The sequence below is a fragment of the Larimichthys crocea genome, chromosome XXI (genome assembly GCF_000972845.2).
Source record: "Larimichthys crocea isolate SSNF chromosome XXI, L_crocea_2.0, whole genome shotgun sequence".
Classification (NCBI taxonomy): Eukaryota; Metazoa; Chordata; class Actinopteri; family Sciaenidae; genus Larimichthys; species Larimichthys crocea.
Genome location: NC_040031.1, coordinates 20,242,309 through 20,261,000, shown reverse-complemented (window position 1 = coordinate 20,261,000; position 18,692 = coordinate 20,242,309). Strand labels below are relative to the sequence as shown.

General features: G+C 42.7%; 1 protein-coding gene across 3 annotated transcripts; it reads right to left on the bottom strand.

The window, feature by feature from the left end:
• Window positions 1–818: 818 nt before the first annotated feature.
• On the bottom strand, window positions 819–18,372 carry nfat5a (nuclear factor of activated T cells 5a). 3 transcript variants are annotated; one of them, XM_027272596.1, is made up of 12 exons: window positions 18,034–18,372; window positions 11,243–11,409; window positions 8,308–8,938; window positions 7,955–8,138; window positions 6,918–7,108; window positions 6,636–6,808; window positions 6,217–6,351; window positions 6,068–6,120; window positions 5,805–5,937; window positions 5,232–5,416; window positions 2,953–5,140; window positions 819–2,826 (listed from the first exon to the last, which is right to left on the bottom strand). In XM_027272596.1, exons 2-12 carry the CDS (start codon window positions 11,376–11,378, stop codon window positions 2,420–2,422), a joined length of 4,416 nt encoding a protein of 1,471 aa, XP_027128397.1. In that variant the 5' UTR covers window positions 11,379–11,409; window positions 18,034–18,372; the 3' UTR covers window positions 819–2,419. The 3 variants fall into 3 exon arrangements, with proteins under 3 accessions (XP_027128397.1, XP_010755381.3, XP_019111140.2); XM_010757079.3 differs by having other exon boundaries at window positions 11,243–11,371; XM_019255595.2 differs by lacking the exon at window positions 18,034–18,372 and adding an exon at window positions 9,487–9,549 and having other exon boundaries at window positions 11,243–11,349.
• Window positions 18,373–18,692: the final 320 nt, after the last annotated feature.

Sequence of the window (18,692 nt, the reverse complement as noted above, 5' to 3'; positions counted from 1 at the left end):
CATTTGAATTATTTTCAAAAATTTGGCTTTTTTTATAACGCCAAATTGGCTACTGTTGTAGATATGGAAAGAACAGCAGTGTTATTTTGCATCAAAAAATAGAGTAATGTAATGAGAAATGTATCAAATTGGTGGAAATGTTAATCAGAGTTTAACTGATCCATGAAACAAAGTACCTCTACATATCTTTTATATATATCTTGTACTTGAACAAAACATACTGAATTGCTGTCATGTAAGAGCTGCATAAGTTAAATGAGTAAGTAGAAATGAGTAAACATTATAAGGACGTTCGCAAAGGACAAGGATGAGACAAGATGACGACGATTCACAACAGGAGCTTTGGTATGCCCGGGTGCACTCCAGTCTGACCCCACAACAACAGCCAGCTCTCTAGACTCCGCTTCAAAACTAACAGATAATGTCAGTGCTATTGATATAAGTATAAACTGTTATGTACTAACATCACATCAGAAGTGCCCATCACTCCTGTACATAGCACCATAGAGAAAATCAAAATGGCGGCCTCTATGTAACAGAGATTTCATTTACCAGTGAGCCCCCTGTTCACAACACAAGGGACGGGTACTGGATGCCAACTTCACATGGCGCCAGCCTGCACACGGTACCAACACTGAGACAAAAACTTAAATATTCAACACAACACAAGGTAAAACAGTCTCGAGTGACAGACTGAACAGTAAATAGTACAAATAGCAATATGATGAAAATCCTTCATTTAAATGCACAAATGAAATGAATCAGTATTTTAGGTGTTTTGTCAGTGTGTAAAACACAAAGGCCTACTTACCACTCCGACACTGAAATATGCCAATGCTTTTGTGGGAATGGCTGTTTTTTTTTTTTGTCGTTTTTTTTTTTGGACAGACTTGACTGGACCACTGAGACTGAATACAAAGAGGAATTCAACAGTGAGCAGACATTCTATACAAAGTTGTCCTAGACCTCAAAAAATATTCAGACATGACAAAATGTAAAAATGCTTGGTTAAGATGTATTTACCTTTACAAAGACAACTGCTTTACGTTTTTTTCTCTTATTTGTTTTTTTTTAACTGGACGTTTTCTGAGTACAAATTCAGCTGGGTCAGTAGAGAGCTGTGGACGGATATAAGGATTAGCTAGAGGTTATAAAGTGCTTGAGATAAAATGTTTATAAAACCACACAACACTCCATTTTCACTAGTGGAAATTTTTTTTTCTATCCACATTAAATTGGTAAAGGTCACCAACTTCAAAACAAAACAAAAAAAGATACACACTACATAGTTGAATGCTTCTTAAAATTTCACCAAGAAAGCTTCTGCAAACCCAGTGATGAGGCCTGAAGGTATGAAAACACTGCCAAGGTGCCAAACGAAAGGCCAAGTCACATTATTCGCCAGGTTGAATCTCATTTGCGAGTGTTTAATAGTCCCTTCTCTTTCTGCACACGGGGGAGTCCCCTGCAATACCAAAAACGTATCAATACCAATTTTTTGTTGTTGATATCAATATTTAGCTTTTCTCCTTCTGATAGTCTGCTCAGATGCAGATTCCAGCCATGCCAGCAAACATGATGGAGGCAAAACATTCTACAAATGTACTTACTTTAATAGTCTTTACTCTTAGAGTAGATTTTAGTCAAACTGTTGACATATGCAAAAACATGGTTTAATTAATTGCAAATCATCATCCATGGAAGAATAAGTTTAAACCGAGTGGCTGAGACATTATTTCATCCCTGTTTTTATGCCAGATAATCCCCCCCTCCCCCCTCTTCATTTTTGCTGTCACTCCACATGACGAACAGACAAAAAAAATCTCACAGACTCGTCTGTCTTTCAAAATGCAGCGAAGGCTCAGAGTTTACACACTCACGAAATGAGATTCAGCCCATATCTGACACTTATGTGCAATCTGTTATTCACTCCATGGCTGGATAATTATCTCCACTGTCTGCTCTTACAGACTCATCTCTGTCACATTACTATTCCCCCTGTCACTGACATTCTTTATCCCTTTCCAGTTTTTCCACCATCATCTCATAGGCTCACATTTTTAAAAAAACAACAAACAAAACACTGCAATTCTGAGACGGATGGGTAAAGCAGTTATTACAGGCCTCACTGATCCTGCAAGAGGGGTAATAACAATGGCGGATTCATCAATTCCAGGACAATGGATGCATGATGGCTATGATTAATTCTAAGTATTCCATAAAAACGAGGAGTTACATGAGCTCATAATTTGGGATTTAGGTAAAAGGGACATTTTATTCTTAAATATTTAAAATTTTCTTAGTTTTCTGGAATTGGCACACAACACCACGCGCCGCCATTGTGTTTGTTGGTGTAAGGATGTATAACTTTCAGCTACATATCACACTCTCCTTAGTGCTCACATGGTCCAAACCTTTATCACTGCTTTTGTAGGCTTTCCAGTAGGTCCTCGATTTTATCCATGTTGGACGATGCAGATATTGATGCCTGCAACTGATTCTGTAAGCTGCTCTGTATCTGTGTCTGTAGATTGGTCTGCATTGGAGTTGGCAGGCTTGTTTCTATGGTTGCCTGTAAACTGGACTGCAGAGCCGTTTGCGTGTTTGTCTGCATTGCATTCTGTAGGCTGGTCTGCATGGCGTTCTCTAAGCTGGACTGCATTTGCGCCTGAAGGGTGTTCTGTAAGCTGCTGTGCATGGTGGCCGGCATCGAGGGGGCAGCTTGAGCCATGGGCTGGTCCAATAAAGGCTGCATGTGACTGGGGTTCTGGCTCTGGCTCTGAGCTGGCAGGGTGGGTCCGGAGGAATTCAGCAGCTGGGGTGAATCTGGGAGGACGAGAAAATGGAAACAATAATCAAACAGCAGGTAATGGCTTTGGCGGTGGCATTGGAGCAACTCAGGAAGTATTTGGACGTAAAAATATTCACCACAGACCAAAATCGTCATCTTACCATTCTGGATGCCAAACACAAACAAGTTGGTCTGTCCTTGTGGAGCCACATTCCCACCCACAGTTGTCTGGAAAAGCTGCTCTGGGGGCTGCTGGCCAGGATTGGCTACCACACCCACACCACCCTGTACCACAAAGATGGTTGTGCCAGGGGCTGGAGCCTGGTTGTTCAGCTCCTGTGAGCCAATAGTGCTCTGTAGGCCGGATAGAGATGCCTGTGGCAAGAAGAGCTCCACGGGTTGACTGCTCGGGAGGCTGCTGGAACTTGGGCCCACTTGCATTGGCTGCTGTTCCTGGAACAGGCTCTGCTGTTGGTTCTCAGTGGATGTCGAGTTGCTCCCTGTGGAGCTCTGGTCTTGAAACGACATGGGCTCTGCTGGGTCTGGCTGTGGGATTCCAACGCTAATGCTCCCCATGGGGGAAGGGCCTTGGGTCTGGGTGCTAAAGAGAAGAGTTGGGGGAATAGCCTGTGGATTTAGATCTGTGGTGCAGAGGAGCAGACCTGTCTGCTGGGGTTGGGAAAGCTGGCTCTGGGGAACAGAGTTAGCCTGTGAGTGATTTGAGATACTTTGGAACAAGGAGCTTTGTGGGCCCATTGGAAGTTGTGGTGGCTGTTGTTGGTTCTGCTGTGGGGACTGCTGCTGCTCCATGGGGGTGCTCTGTTGTTGCATTTGGGAAAGCTGAGCTTGGGATTGGTTCTGAAACATTGCAACAGACTGAGGCTGGTTGGATGTCTCCATAGAGGAAATGAATGCCAGCTGCTGCTGTTGCTGTTGTTGGGGCTGAGCGTTTGGGGACAGGTATAAGGTCGACCCTGGTGATTGCTGCTCTGAGTTGAGACTGCCACTAGCCAGAACAGTAAGTGTATTCTGGAGCAGGGTAGCCTGGACCTGCTGCTGGGAGCTTTGTGTTTCAGCCAAGGGCCTTGGCGATTGGAAGAGCTGTTGTGGGGGAGATGTGTGTGATGGAGGCTGTGTTGGGAAGCTGGTCTGAATGGTGAGCAGATCTCCACCCTGTTGAAGAAGAGACACTGGCTGCTGTACTTGGGGGGACGGGTGGATCTGGGGCTGGAGCAACTCTGCTTGAAGTTGCTGCTGTAAATTCTCCAGGACCTGTTGCTCTTGCAGTTGTTGTTGCTGTTGTAAGTTGCTCAACGCTTGATTTTGCTGCTGTTGCTGCTGCTGTTGTAGCTGATGTTGTTGTAAATTGGTAAGCATTTGATTTTGTTGTTGCTGGTCCTGAAGTTGGATGTTGTTAAGGACTTGCTGTTGCTGATTTTGTTGCAACTGTTGTTGCTGTTGGATATTCTCCATGATTTGCTGCTGCTGTTGCTGCTGCAGTTGCTGTTGGTCTTGTGGCTGCAATATAAGTTGCTGTTGGATCTGTATAGTGCTGAGAACTTGCTGCTGTTGTTGCTGTAAGTGCTGCTGCTGTTGATGCTGCAGGTTACCAAGGATTTGCTGTTGCTGCTGCAGTTGTTGATGCTGTTGAAACTGTTGCTGTATTTGTTGTTGCTGCTGCTGCTGTTGTTGTATCTGTTGTTGTTGCTGTTGTATCTGCTGTTGCTGTTGTATCTGTAGTTGTTGCTGTGTTGACAGTGAATTATCTGTGGTTCCCAGTCTAAGGCTGTTCATGTTCTCCTGAACGTGCTGCTGAAGGGACTCAGCAGATGGAGTAGGGCTGTACAGCACAGAGTTCAGCTGCTGCTGGGCTACAGCTGCCTCCAACACCTGCTGGAACGCAGTGTTACCTTCAGCCTGTAGCTCCCTTACTGCCCTCTCCAGCTGGGCCACCCCTTCCTGTGGGAACAGGGGAACTTGGGACTGTTGTGGCTGGGGCTGAGAGGGAGTTGGTATCTGGGGAATGGCCACAACTACGACCCCTCCACTGTTATTCGTACTCTCAGGAGGCAAGTTGTCCTGGGGGTCTCTGAGGAATTGTTGAGGGACTTCAGGTGTCACAGGGGGGATTGTTGTATCTCCTGGCACTGGGAAGGAGGTTGTGGGGGAAATGTCTTGTTTTTGTATGGCGCTGAGAGACTCTAGGCTAGGGAAGACAGGGGGCACCTGGGGAAGCTCCACGTCTTCAGGTTGTAGGGGCATTGGACTTTGAAAGGACTCTCCACCTGGATGAGGACTAGAATTGAGCTCCAGGGTCTGCTGCACTGAGACGAGAGGGTCAGAGGAGGGCTAAGGAAAGAGAAAAAACAAAAATGTTGCCAACTGCAGTTCTGAAGTAGATATTTTGATTCCTCTTCCTTGAGAATGTTTGTTGACTCACCTTAAAGACATCTGTGGCCGGTGGATTGCTAGACACTTCCATTGGTGTGTCTTCTTGCCGCTTGGAAGGCTGACTAGAGCAGTCTGTTCGTTCAGAAGATAAAGATTTGATCTGGCCATCAAATATACATGTCTTGACCAGGGAGGGTCCCTCTGTTTTTACTGTCCGGACATTTGAGTTATCAGCTGAGGGAGAGATCAAAACCACAGGATAGCTTTGATTGCGGAAGACTAAGCACCTTTCTGAAGTCAAAGGTCAATCATTACAACCAATATTAACTACAACTAAAAACTTGACAACTAATATTAACCAATTATTAACCAAAAATAGTGTATTATGATTTAAATTTCTCTGATGAGTCATTGATGAATTCTGGCTTTTCAGCGATACTGAAACGTTTCATTTTAATGCATCTGCTTAACAGTAACAAAAGTCATGATGTTGATCTATACAGCCAATGCAGGTAGCATTTTTCCTCATATAATATGGTCACAGTATCCTAAAGATATAATCATAAATCCCTCGCTAGTAAACCTCTTATAAAACTGCCTACACAAGGCCAAGTGACTGTACCTGAGTCTGGAGTGTATGTGAAGGTCTGGGCATCATGTGATCTACCAGCATTGGTCATCACAAAGATTCCCACAGAAACCGGAGAAGTGATTGACTGGTTGTGGAACGGGGGAACTGTCACTATCAAATGGTTCTGGAAAACAGATCCAAATCGGCAAAATCAGGAAGAGTCTGGTCAATGAAAGCAGGCAGGTTTGACACAGCAGTTTATAATATTCAAGAGGAAACGTGATATACTGTACATATCATTCTTTGGCATTTACCTGATGGAAAAGGTCCATGTCTATCTTTGCCTCAGCTTGCCAGGAATTATCATCTACAAATAAAACAAATTTATTTTACATGCAGAAACCCAAATGCACATGATTTACACCGAGATACAACTAATGTGACAACAAGCTGACTATAGTACCTGCATTGTTTTCCTGAAAAATAACTTTGGTTCCTTTGAGGAAGTTCTTTCCAATGATAAAAACTTCCTCTCCTCCTCTCACTGAGCAGCTGTGAAGACTCTTCTTCAGGATCTCTGGCACTCCTGCTGGTTGGGCTGGAGAACGACAGAAGAGTCAAAGAATCAAAACTCACATGACATCTAGGATGTTTGCCAAAGGGCATGCTGACGATTGAAACAAAAAAAACAAAACAGAAAGTTCTGGTCTGATGAGACCAAAACAGAACTCTATGGTCATCATCATAAATGCCATGTTTGAGGAAAGCCAAACACCACAAATCACTGGAAACCATTCCCCCAACATTTAGCCTCATTATGGTAGTGACTGTTTGTAGCTTTAGACTCATGCTGACTGTTAATGGTGTGCATGAACTACTCACTACAGAGGATGGGTGATGAGGGGACCTGTAGAGTAAGGACTGATCCATCAGGTTGGGGGATGCCGACTCTGAAGGCCAACCTGGCACGTGTGCTCTTTTTCTTGGACCCCGCGACACCAATACGGGCCTCCACATCTGCATTACGCAGTTTGAGAATTCCTACACAGTCCACCCTGAAGAAACAACACAAGATAGGGAGAACATGTCAAGCATGCTAAGTACATTTTAAACATCAAGACCGTGTAAGCATTAACTGATTATCCACAGTAAATAATCCCTTACGCAAGTGTCATGTCGCTGCTGGGCTCCAGAGGGATCTCAATAACAACTGTGCCCTCTATTTCCACCTCCTTGCAGGCAGTAGTGTTGCGCCCAGTCACTCTGCATGCCTGGTAGAAACCGTGAGGCTTCACTCTGCCTGCATCATTTGCTACAAACACCTGAAGCACAACAGGTTCACTCACACCTTCCAACTGGGGACAAAAAAAGAAAATAGTGTGTAAACAACTTGAACTTGAATAATAAAAAAACATAATAAAATATTAAAATAAAGGCCAAAGCACAGCAGTCATCCAGTTATTGGGAAATGCATATAAAATGAAGCTTTCTTACTGAAGTATCCATGTTAAGAAACAAAAACATGTTCTGTGTAAAGGCTTGCCGGGGTTGGCAGAAACTAATCTATTTTCTTCCTGTGTGGTTCTTACAAAAATATACAAAGGAAATGCACTGCAGAGAGGAAATGTTCAATTACATCACAGAAGAAGCACGAGTTTATTCAAAAAGAAACATTCATCATAAAATACATGTAAACTAGTTCAGAGTTGTTTCATTGCGTACTTCATACGTTAAACAGAGTAAAACCTGAAAGCTACTCCACACAGTTTTATCTGCTGCCTGCTAAGCAGCCCCAGTGGATCAGTTCAGGGTTAAGCGCCTTATTAATGAATGAAGGGCAGGCGCTGCTCTTTCACTTCCCAGCCCAGATTTATCATTAACAGGTACAGATGGTCAAGTTTTAATTACTTAACACCTGGAAATTGAAGTTGACATTTGTCAAAAGATGATATACTGTGTACAATATTGCAGGTCACGCTATTTTAAAATAAAGCTTTTGAAGTAGCTCAAAACAAACTAGTGCTCATGGGTATAAATTATTAAGTGAATGCTTCTGATGGGTCTGAATTGGCACAAACATTCTCTACCAGCACATCACGCTCCATGTCCTGTGTATTTTTGGCCTTATTCAGTCAATTCTAACTTTGGTGCTCTTGTTTTTTCCTGTGTCAAGAAGCAGAGGGTGGATTTCTTTTACAAACCTTGACAGTGGGGAATCCCTGCTGTGTGCGGTCTTTGACAGAACCTCTGCTGCCCTCTGTCAGATAGCGGGCTCTGTGCTGAGTCTCTGGCTGCACCAGGATCTTTAACTCCTTCCCATCACTTCTCTGGGGGAACTGAGTACACAGAGACCCACCCTTCACAGCAGTCCCTGATTCAAGAGAGCTGCAGAACAAAAATCACATGACGATATTAATATGATTTTCAGAAATTCAATTACCCCAGGCAAAAATAAATTAAATGACCTTTAGTGTATTCCTACAGAGGGACAGAGAGAGAGAGTTCTCTGTGTTAAATTGCTGACTGAATATGCATTGGAGCAGGGTCACCCCACCTGGCTATGGGACTGGTCTTGTCTGTGCCCAGCTGGGACAGGACAAAGTGAGGAGCCTTGGCGCTGTCAGCATCAAACACGTCCATGCTGTCCTCTGGAGGAGCAGGCTTTGGGCCAGGCCGCTGGCGAGGGGTGCGTTTTCGAGACTTGCGTGGCACCTCAGTGTTGTCATTGTAGGATATAGAGCTGATCAGGCTGAAGTTGGAGACGGAGTCGTCAGCCCACATGCTGCTGCTATGCTCTGAGTCTGGACCTGGTGGACCAGACACAGTTGGCTCCTCTTGGCAAGACATCTGGCTGTCATCAAATAGGTCCTCAGGTGGCGGGGATATGCTCAACACAGGCCTTCGTTTTGATGGAGTGTTCTGAGGCTGCTGGACTCCTAGCCCTGACAATACTCCTGACCCTATGTCTCCTGTTGCAGTGTTTGCTCCGCTGTTGCCTCTGCTGGGGGCAGATACAGCACCCTCCATACTTTGCATCTCTGAAGCTCCAGCTCCGTCCCCTCCAGTGGAGTGGACATGCTGGGGAACCTTGAGATGGTCTGAGGATGAGGTAGAGGAGCCAGTGGCCTGGGCTCCCATAGCCAGAGAGGAAGAGGCAGAGGGGCTGGAGGTGGAGGAGGTGGCATCTGTAGTAGTATATAGAGATAAATGTTAGTACAGATGTTCAGTACAGAGCAGGCTAGCAGTCCCATTCAAGCAGCTGAATTTGTGCATGATTTGTATTGATTTCCCCTCTTCCCAACTCTAATTTCAACAGACTATTGTGGGTTATATGCTCTCACTGTGCATGCGAGAGCTGTCAAGCATTGATCAAATATTCTGAAGTTAAAGTTGAGAAGGGTACTTATAGGTCCCACAATGTTCTGATTCCTACAAAACCTTTCTCAGTTCAAATCAATGTGACAAAACTGACATGCTTTGTTTACAAAAACAAAAGCAAGCTACAAATCGTTACATACACATTGCCAGAAAGAAACATGACAAAATCTGGTCAAACTTTCTTGTACAGCCAAATTTGCAAGCTGGTAATGTGGCGCCAAATTGAAATTTGCCAGGGTTACGGTACAGTTTGTGCAATGTGCATTCAGTAGTAAACAGTAGTTTGCGCATGCCAATTGGAAGATTTGGTTGGGACTGAGCGTAGCCATGGAGACAGAATAAACAAGCCTCTGACCTATGGAGCAGTGAACTGCAGACCATTTTATATGCAGACACTCCCTGCCTCAGAGGGAACTTCCTGCAATAAAAACGAGACAGCCAATGAGCAACAAGAGAGCTGATCATTCAAGATTCAACTTCTGTCAATCAGTAAATTGGATGAGTTAATACACTTAAGGAAGGAGTAACTTTTGAAGTTGATCATTTATAGACACTTTGAAGCATGTGTATTTGGTTAATGATGATCTGAAGGACATTGAAAGTAGTCATGCTTTTGATCAGCACTGCTTAAGGCCAGCTGGTTCAGACAGGATAGTTAAAAAAAAAAAAAGGTAGCGTTAACAAAAGCGCTCTCTCCAACATGACTGTTGACCAGTTAGTTTGCTGTCTAGATGAAACTCAGGGCTAGAATCCTTCACAGTTATAGCTGATGTCAGCCGCCCTGAACCATGATCCAAGATCAGACCATATTTGTTTGGTTTGCTAAATGATATATATAGACATATATATATATATATTTTAAAAAAAAACAGTCTAACAAAAATTGTTGGGGGCAACTTCACAGTTTCAAAAAGAGACAGAACCTTCATAATTACTGGAAATGTCAGCTGCTTTGAAACATGGGAGTAGATCAATCATTTAGCTGATCAGATGACCTATTGTCATACGAGTGTGTAAAAGGTCACATGGGATGAAAAATGTGCACGTGCTGTTTCTGCTTTAGGCGCTTGTTAAGAACAAAACCTAAGTCTACTGACACCTTCAGAGAGAAAGTGTTAATCAGGACACAGACACTAGAACACAATGAAGTGTCATAAAGGCATGAAGAATGTGTGAAATGACAGCTTAAGCCAAAGGACAGGATCTGGATCAGCAGTACTGAGTATGCCACATGATGTTTTGCCCTAAACCGCCTTAAATATCAAGTAGAAAAAAAGCATTAAGCACAAGCATCACGGGGAAAAGAGCTGCTGAAACAAATGAGTGAAGTGAACAAAGAACAAGCCATGTTAGCATGCTGTTAATGCAAACTCATTGCTTGGAAGTTGGGGTTATTCAGGGTAAAGTTTTCCAGGACAAGACGGGTAACTTTGGTTATAAAGAAGCCTTAAATGGTGTAGGTTAGAAGCTACATTCAGTAGCATTTTTTAATTTTATATATTGTGTAATTATTAGGTGAAGGGGTGAAGGCACTTAATGCAGTCGCTGTGTGGGTGAATGTCAAAGCCCAACACAGAGAGTCATGGTAAGCAATGCCTCTTCCCATGATGGTGGAATCCCAAGAGAAGATGTTTGTCACACAAACAACCTAAAAGTATCTAACAGGTTCACCCAGCACAGCCGGGCCTAACCGACACAGTGGTTTCTTTATTACAGCACGCTAATGGAAAAATTGACAGTCCCCGAAGTTTAAACAGAGCTACAGTCCAACTACGGAAAATCAGCTCCGACGCCTCAATTGGTTCCACCACAGCTTCGTGGAACCAGTGAAACCTGTGATATACCCAAGAGAAATCTAATATGACTGCGCCTGGCTATGCCAGCAGTATTAAAATACCTTAGCTGAAATATAAATGCTATACTAGCCCATATAATCTCAAACAGGCATAAATATTGATTGTCTCACAAACTGGTGAAAGGGTGAAGTTGCCCCCAGACACTGATACAAGGCCATATTAGTTTCTTTACCCCTGCTGTCTTGGGGGAATAGTTTGGCAAGGAGGAAACTGATCCCAGATCATGGTTTTCATGGACTTGAGCAGGTAGCTCACCTGAGGCCAACGCTGCAGAGGGGGGAGGTCCCGCCTCTCCCCCACTCTTCTGGCTCATGGTGGCTGGGTCTGTCTGGGTGGACGACGGCTGGAGCTGGAGCTCTTTGGGGAGGAGGTCATATACCGACTCTGTCATAAGGGATGAGCAGGAAGAGATAAATTAGGTTCTGAAAAACACAAATCAGATTAGATCAGATATATCGTTTATTACACAACCATGGAAATTTTTCAGTCCGAAATGGGAACCCAATGAATTATCGACATTGATGGTAGAATGACTCACTTCTGCTTTTTCTGCCAGTTAAGTTGAGACGCATACTTTATTATGTACTTAACCTCCCATACTGAACATATTCTCAAGAGTTTCAAGTGTTTTACAGATCTAAAGATGCAGCACTTCTAAAGACAACTGTCTCCAAGAATGTTTAAACTAAAGTGAACTAAATATAGAAATCTGCAACTTAATTTTTTAAAACACTTATTTCTCCACAAAATGTACCAGTGTCAGCGTTCATCTCTTGTGTAATCCACATGGCAATAGGCAATAACCAAACTGGAATCTTGGACTGAAAGGACTGAAAGCAAACCTTGGTCCCATGACCAAATATTTTTCCACATAGCAATAGACTGTGCAGTCAACACTAACACAACATGGGCTATCTTATGATAAACTAAATTAGCTTCCAACGGGGTTTAGCGTAATAAGACCCCATGAGACATATCTTGATATGGGATATTATGGTAATTCCTAGAAGAGTATAACCAACCACTGTAGGCACACTGGTGTAAACCACATTTGGTGGCAGATCAACACACGATTAAGTAGTCTAGTTGCTAAGGAACAGCGATCCATCAACACCCGGACATTGATATTTCAGCTGTGCACTGGCGGCTCACAGTGTGTGTAGTAGTCATCTGATACTCAGTTATGACTTAGCACCAGCAGAATGGTGAAACTGACAAGACACATGATCTTGCACTTCTGTGACGTCAGTGATGGTGTTGAGGGAGCGACAACACAAAGTCACCACAGTTCACACAAAGAACTAACACACTGCTCTGGTTCATACACAGACAAAACCTAAGAAGGGGCCAAATCTATGGTGCATCGCTGAGCAAATCTGCCTTTAAGGGATAGTTCTTTCAAAAAAATACAATAAAGCTTGTTTATCCATCCAGAGGATTTGGAGATATCGCCTGCACAAACCCTGTTACAGCAGAGCTGAGTGGCATTAGGTTTGTGGTGCTCCAAGTGCCAAAAAAAGAAATTACATTTATCACGAGAACTGTTACTTTCCAAATATGAAGAGTTCACAGATTCTGTCCTGAAAGTATTCACAATGAAGACTATTGTTAGTCACCATTCAGAGAAAATAATCCCTTTAAAGCAGACAAACCATAAAAGTGTATTTACTCAACTTTAAAATAGAATCCTAAACAAAAAAATCTCTGTAAAGCTTGGACAATGGCCCATGTAATAAACTTTAACATGGTCTTGAGGCAAATGGCAAAGTGTGCACGATCCCCACTATAACCCTCCATCTGTGTTTGTTGTGCTTTGTTCATGGTGCGAAGAGAGAAAGTCTTTGTGCATGGTAGTATTACAGATTGACTGGTTACCCGACATGACCTCAGTCTTCACTATGACCCCTTTCACACAGGAGATGTGTGTATGATGAGCGTGGTGGATACTGAATGTGTGTTCAACCCCGGCTGATTCAACAGAGAGTATTCACATATGAACGAAAGTCATCACCATTCATAGACCGCATCTGCGGCAGCACTGCGTTACATATCAAAGATAACAGAAATATTTGTTTATCAGCCCAGGTTTGGAGGGTCACGAGGTTGGATGAGTCAACACTGCATTAAACATTGTCACTGTGTTGTTCTGAATGGGGTATAAGTAGAACTGCCTGGATTTTCTGCTTGCACACGTTTCCCAGCTGCTCTTCATTTTGTAAAAAATAAAACAAAGTAAAATCACAGCAGAACAGACGAACCTCAACTGTTCACCACCTCAAAATATATAATCCACAAGAACTGATCATTCAGAAACGGTGCTCTGGTCCTCTGGTAAAGTGGTCCATGTGAGCCAAGAATGTAAAACAGATGATTGTTTTTACATTTACAGATATGGGTAAGTGCTTGTTCAGACATGCAAACTATAAATTAATCCATTTGAGACAGGGATTTTTAATCAGGAGAGCAGTAATGTAGCAAAGGTCTTATATATCAAATTGGATAAAAACTAAATTCAGAGATTTACACTGTTAAAATACTGAGCTAAAACTTCCTACTTCATTATAAGCAATAACACAGAGGACTGTTTGCCTGCCACACATTTACCTATTTGTTGTTATGCACACTGATAAGCTTAGTACAGTTTAATCCAATTATCTTAAACACACAAGACTGATAAGTGCAAGCACAAACTGACTAACAGTCAACGCTGCTCAATAATTCGTGTTATTCGGATATGCCTAGTCTGGATTTATTTCAGTGTTTTGAATTTAATCGTGGGTCAGGCCGCCTGTGGAGTGAACAGCATGCAAAGCGGCGTTTGTATATACAAACTGTGGCGTGGCCTGTGGTGGTGGGGAAATTAAACAATCAACACAGCAGTCAAATCAGAGTGTTTGGTGCGTCATGGGGGTTTGTTCCAAACTAACGTCACATTATGTTTGGGGCTCAAAAAGTGTTGTGCTTTGATACAAAGCTAACATCAACATCAAAATATTAACATTACCAAAGCCCCATCATCAGTTTGTAGACAGAAAAAGGTGCTTCGCCTAGGCGTCCACACAACTGACATCATATAATTTGTGGTTACTAGAGAAATGGCCTTCCTGTGAACGATGTGAACATCTTAATCAACATGTTTGATGGCCAGAGGAGTGCTTGAGAAAGGCTTATTTTACAAGAGAAAATAATCTCGGCTCAGATAAACCTCCGTAGAAAAAAAGATGAACTTCTCACTGTTCCCAAAAGAATACTGGACACTAATAATGTTCAGAGAGTAGATGTCGGTGCTTTTAAAGACAGATCAGATGACGTCTGTATAAGTTTATGTGCACAACTCTACAAGCTTATGCCCAAAAGTAGGCTGAAACACACTATCCAGCCAGGGGGGCGGACTGACTTTAACCTACACTTAGAACAATTAAATTACCTCATCTCATAGCTATGCACTGCTCACATTACACATGCCTTAGAGGTTTTGCCAAATGGCAAGGCCACCAGTCCATTTTTATTCTTTGCAGCTGGCTCGGGGCTGAGATGTGGATGACAGAAGAATAGACAATTCACGAGGGAGATGTTTTTGTTGCAAATATGAAAATATGCAGACCAAGAATGTATCTCTGTGCCCAATAATGGCGGCTTTAATTACACTCTTGAACACATAGCGATATGAGCCAACATACAGACAAAGGAGCTACTCAGTGCACTCGAACCACAAAGAATGACATTTTTTTTGGGGCTATTTACATTATCTCTGTTTACCTTGAAACTGAATTATACTGGCATGGGATAGCTAATGCAGATCAGATGAATAAACCAGATCAGTGGATTAGGCGTAAGATATAAACCAATTACTACCACGTATATATCTTGTTTACGTTTCTAAAACACAAGCTCTGTGGTAGTCATTCTACCATGAAATTAACCACTGTGCTAGCTTATAAAGGAGCAGTGAATAAAGCAGCACAGACAGCACAGACAGACAAAGTTATGAGGAAGGATGCTTTTGAAAGGATTATTTCCTTGAGGGGCGCTTTCATTTCTTCTCTTATGTCTCAGGTGATTGACAGTAAATGGAGCCTAATGGATGCATAAATGAATACTCTGTTCAATCACGATGAAATAACAACAGAACAAAAATAAACTTCAGCTGATGAATTCTAGTCTTCTGCAGGTCGTCCTCAAAATGTACAAAATGTTCTGGAGCTAGAAAATGAGCCCCAGCTTCTCTGAACGGAGGTGGTCCACCAGTATTTTCACCTAGGGCAAAAGGTACCCATCCATGCAGATGGTTTTGGTTTTATTTATCCTGTTTTGTTTAATGTCCATCTCTCAAGTTTCTCTATTGCAATGCAACGAAGGTGAATGAAGTTTCATTTGAGGGCCTCGTAGATTAAAAAAAAAAACTCAAAACACAACAACATCTTTCCAGAAATAAAGTCCACTCTCTCTGCCGAAGAGATTATCCCCAAGAAAACAGTTCAAATCTAGCACTACTATACATTTTATGGTCGGGTTAAATGCACATGCTAAAATGCATGTCCGCACAGGACAATCAGTCACACAAAATGAAAACTAATAACACACACACTGATGTCACGGCTCAAGTTTCTCACACTGATAAGCTGATGTGAGATGTTTTTTTTTTTCCCGCTGGCTGAGACTAAACTGTCGTCTTGGATTTTTTTTAATCATCCAAATGAAAACTCTTGGGACCGAGAGAGGAGGATACAATAATATACTTCATGTGAAGATGAAATAATATCGCATCATCTTTTCCCTCAACGTAATGTGGAAAACACAAACTGCATTTTGAATTTTTTTTTTCCACCCCCGATTCTGTTTTCACGTGGGCCACGTGTAGAAGAGGCTTGTTGTTAATGACGGAGCCGATAAGAGGTAACAAATTACTGTGTTCACATCTTCAACATAATACCAGATAACATATTTCTCTGTGTGTCTGCAGCAGGGCTGTGTGACTGTCAGTAGACTGCACAGGTGGAGGAGAGCTAGATGGAGATTGTCCGCTAGTTAATCGATCATGGATGGCTTCGTACTGATTATAGATCGGCATTTTTTAATAACATTGGTACTTTAGATACGTTTGAATGTTTAATTAACAGAGATCGTATCGTGTCGGAAAAGGCATCGATACGTTTGACAACCCTAATATCAATTATGCCGCAGTGAATGTGGCCATATGACAAAAAAAGTCTTTCTGTAATAAAAACCTGACACCATGAATTAAACCCGAACTGCATCATGAGTTTCACAGCAATAGAGCCTGAATTTGTATCCTATTTATGATTGTGAAGGTGTTTAATCTCCTTTCAATGCATATTTAAAGCACAGAACAATAAAAATATCTGTTATGGGTGACATTTCTGTAAATAATAGAGCTGCACATTTAATCGAGTATTAATCACGATCATGGTTTTGGCTTCCCACACTTCTCCTGCATTACTGACTTACTGTCTTTAGTTGTCCTATAGCTGCAAAGATACATTGTACATTAGCAGAAATGTAGCATTGAAGTGAAAGCAGTGCTAATTTAAAGTTAGTTTAATTAAAGTGTAATAAAAGATGCAATCAATAAATAGTTAGTGTTAGTGATAGTGATAAATAATCATCAAACTAATCGTGATTATCATTTTTCCCATAATCGTACAGTCCTAGTGACTAATGAAGTGAATATATGTTTGACAAGCTTTGATCCCCACATCAGGGATCAGTAGGTCACAACTGAGGTCCCACATTCGCCTAATTTAGAGCCAGAAACATCATGAACTAAATAGTGCAATGTATTCTGATTGACCAACTTGGCCAGCTGACCATCCACTCAGATGTACATGTGGTCTCCCAGTAAATCTTTGATGTGCATGTCTGCCACCTTACTCAACACATCCAATTACTGAGATATAAATAAACGGTCATCATGTGATACAGTGTGACCATATGGCAGGCTCAACTGACCATTTCAGGGTCACAGGGCAATGCCTTCTGCGTGCTCAATAAGCATCCTTTAATGTACATATCCCAGCCAGACAGATGTGTGGACTACAACTAAGAACAGCCCCTAAATGCTAAAAATGCAACGCGTGTCAGGTTACCACTTTAAGATCAGTCCACACCAGCAGACAGACAAAATACAAGGCTTACTCATGAATAAGCAAAAGCTTGCAGTGTTGAGTAGCAGATTCACAGAAGATTCCTTTACACATGAAGCTGATCAACTCGCTAACAGAGATGGAAATTAACCTACAAAGTGTCGCTGAAAGCCAACCCCAGCTAAATGAACAGTGTGTCTGCCACATAATGCAGCAACACACCCCTAATAACAACATAACAGTTGGCTGACACGTGTCCCAGCTGTATTAGAGACAGAATAAAAACTAGCACTGAAGTGGTCCCGGCCTCAGTGACCCCTTTATCCTGACAGAGGGGAGGATACCATGCCCTGAGCTGTGAAGTGCCAATAACTACATTCTTTCTGTGAAACCAGAGAATGTGAGGAGGACAACTCTGGCTCATTTCCATCCAGAAACCAAAACAGAGAGACAAAAACCCAACAAAACAACACACACACATGCACTACACGTCCTCCCTACTGTCGCCTTATATGAGAACGCATGCAAAGCCGCAAACACCTTCTGCAAAAAAACGACGCAGACTTTAGTTAAACCGCTGAACAATGTGGTGGCTGCACGGAGCTAGTTCACTGTAGCCACCGCTAGCCAGCAGACCATCAAACGATGACAAATTGAATCACATCGGTGCGATATCACGTGTCACTGGTTCACGATTTAGACGAGCGACCCAGCGTATCATGGTCTTCCACGCATGTGACACGGACAGCAAACCGAGACAGACACAAAAAAAAAATGCAGCTAACTAACTGAGCTAGCTGCGCTGGCTAACAGCAGAAAAGAAGCTAACTACTTGCTAGCTAGCGGCTTAACGTGAAGCTACTAAGACATCCATTCAGACTGAAGCGGGACAAACACGGGTTAGTGTCTCACAGCGAGCCTTTCACCCAGTTAAAATCTTACCTTTCGAGTATAGAGATTTGGGGGAATTGAGGTCGAGATCCGAGCTAAGGAGGGATATAAAATCAGAGGGCATCGCAGCGCTTCATCGAGGGGAGGGGAAGCGGACACTCTTGAGAAGAAAACGGAGTCGGCTGCTTTTTTTTCTGGCCGGTAAATGTAGCGTTTGTACAAGCGGAATGTTTTAATATACAGAGCAGAACATCGAAACAATCTCAAGGCGGCAAAAAACTAAACTTTCAAATAGCAAAGAAAACCGTTAACGACCACGTCTCACGTTTGTGTGTGTGTGTCTTTGCTGAGAGGAGACAAACACACACACACACACACACACTTGCCTACAGTTGGTCGGCCCACCTCATAGCCCCTCCCCCTTTTCTACTGCCAGCGAGCATGCGCAGTGGAGGCGAGGTGAGATTACAGTAGAGCTCCAGAGTAATGTCATTACAGTAGGTCATTTGTATCTGATGTGTTTTTACACCTTGGGTAGAAGGACATCCATGAGATGGCGCATCAAGCTGAATCAGCTCTCTTTTCAATGTTTCAGAGAGGTCCTGTCCTTTTCTATTCTGTGTGACTGTGAAAATGAAGCCAGGTGCTTCATAACTGTAATTCCTCCAGTGGCCGCTTGAGAAAGGCTGCAAGAAATGACTCCCTAAGCC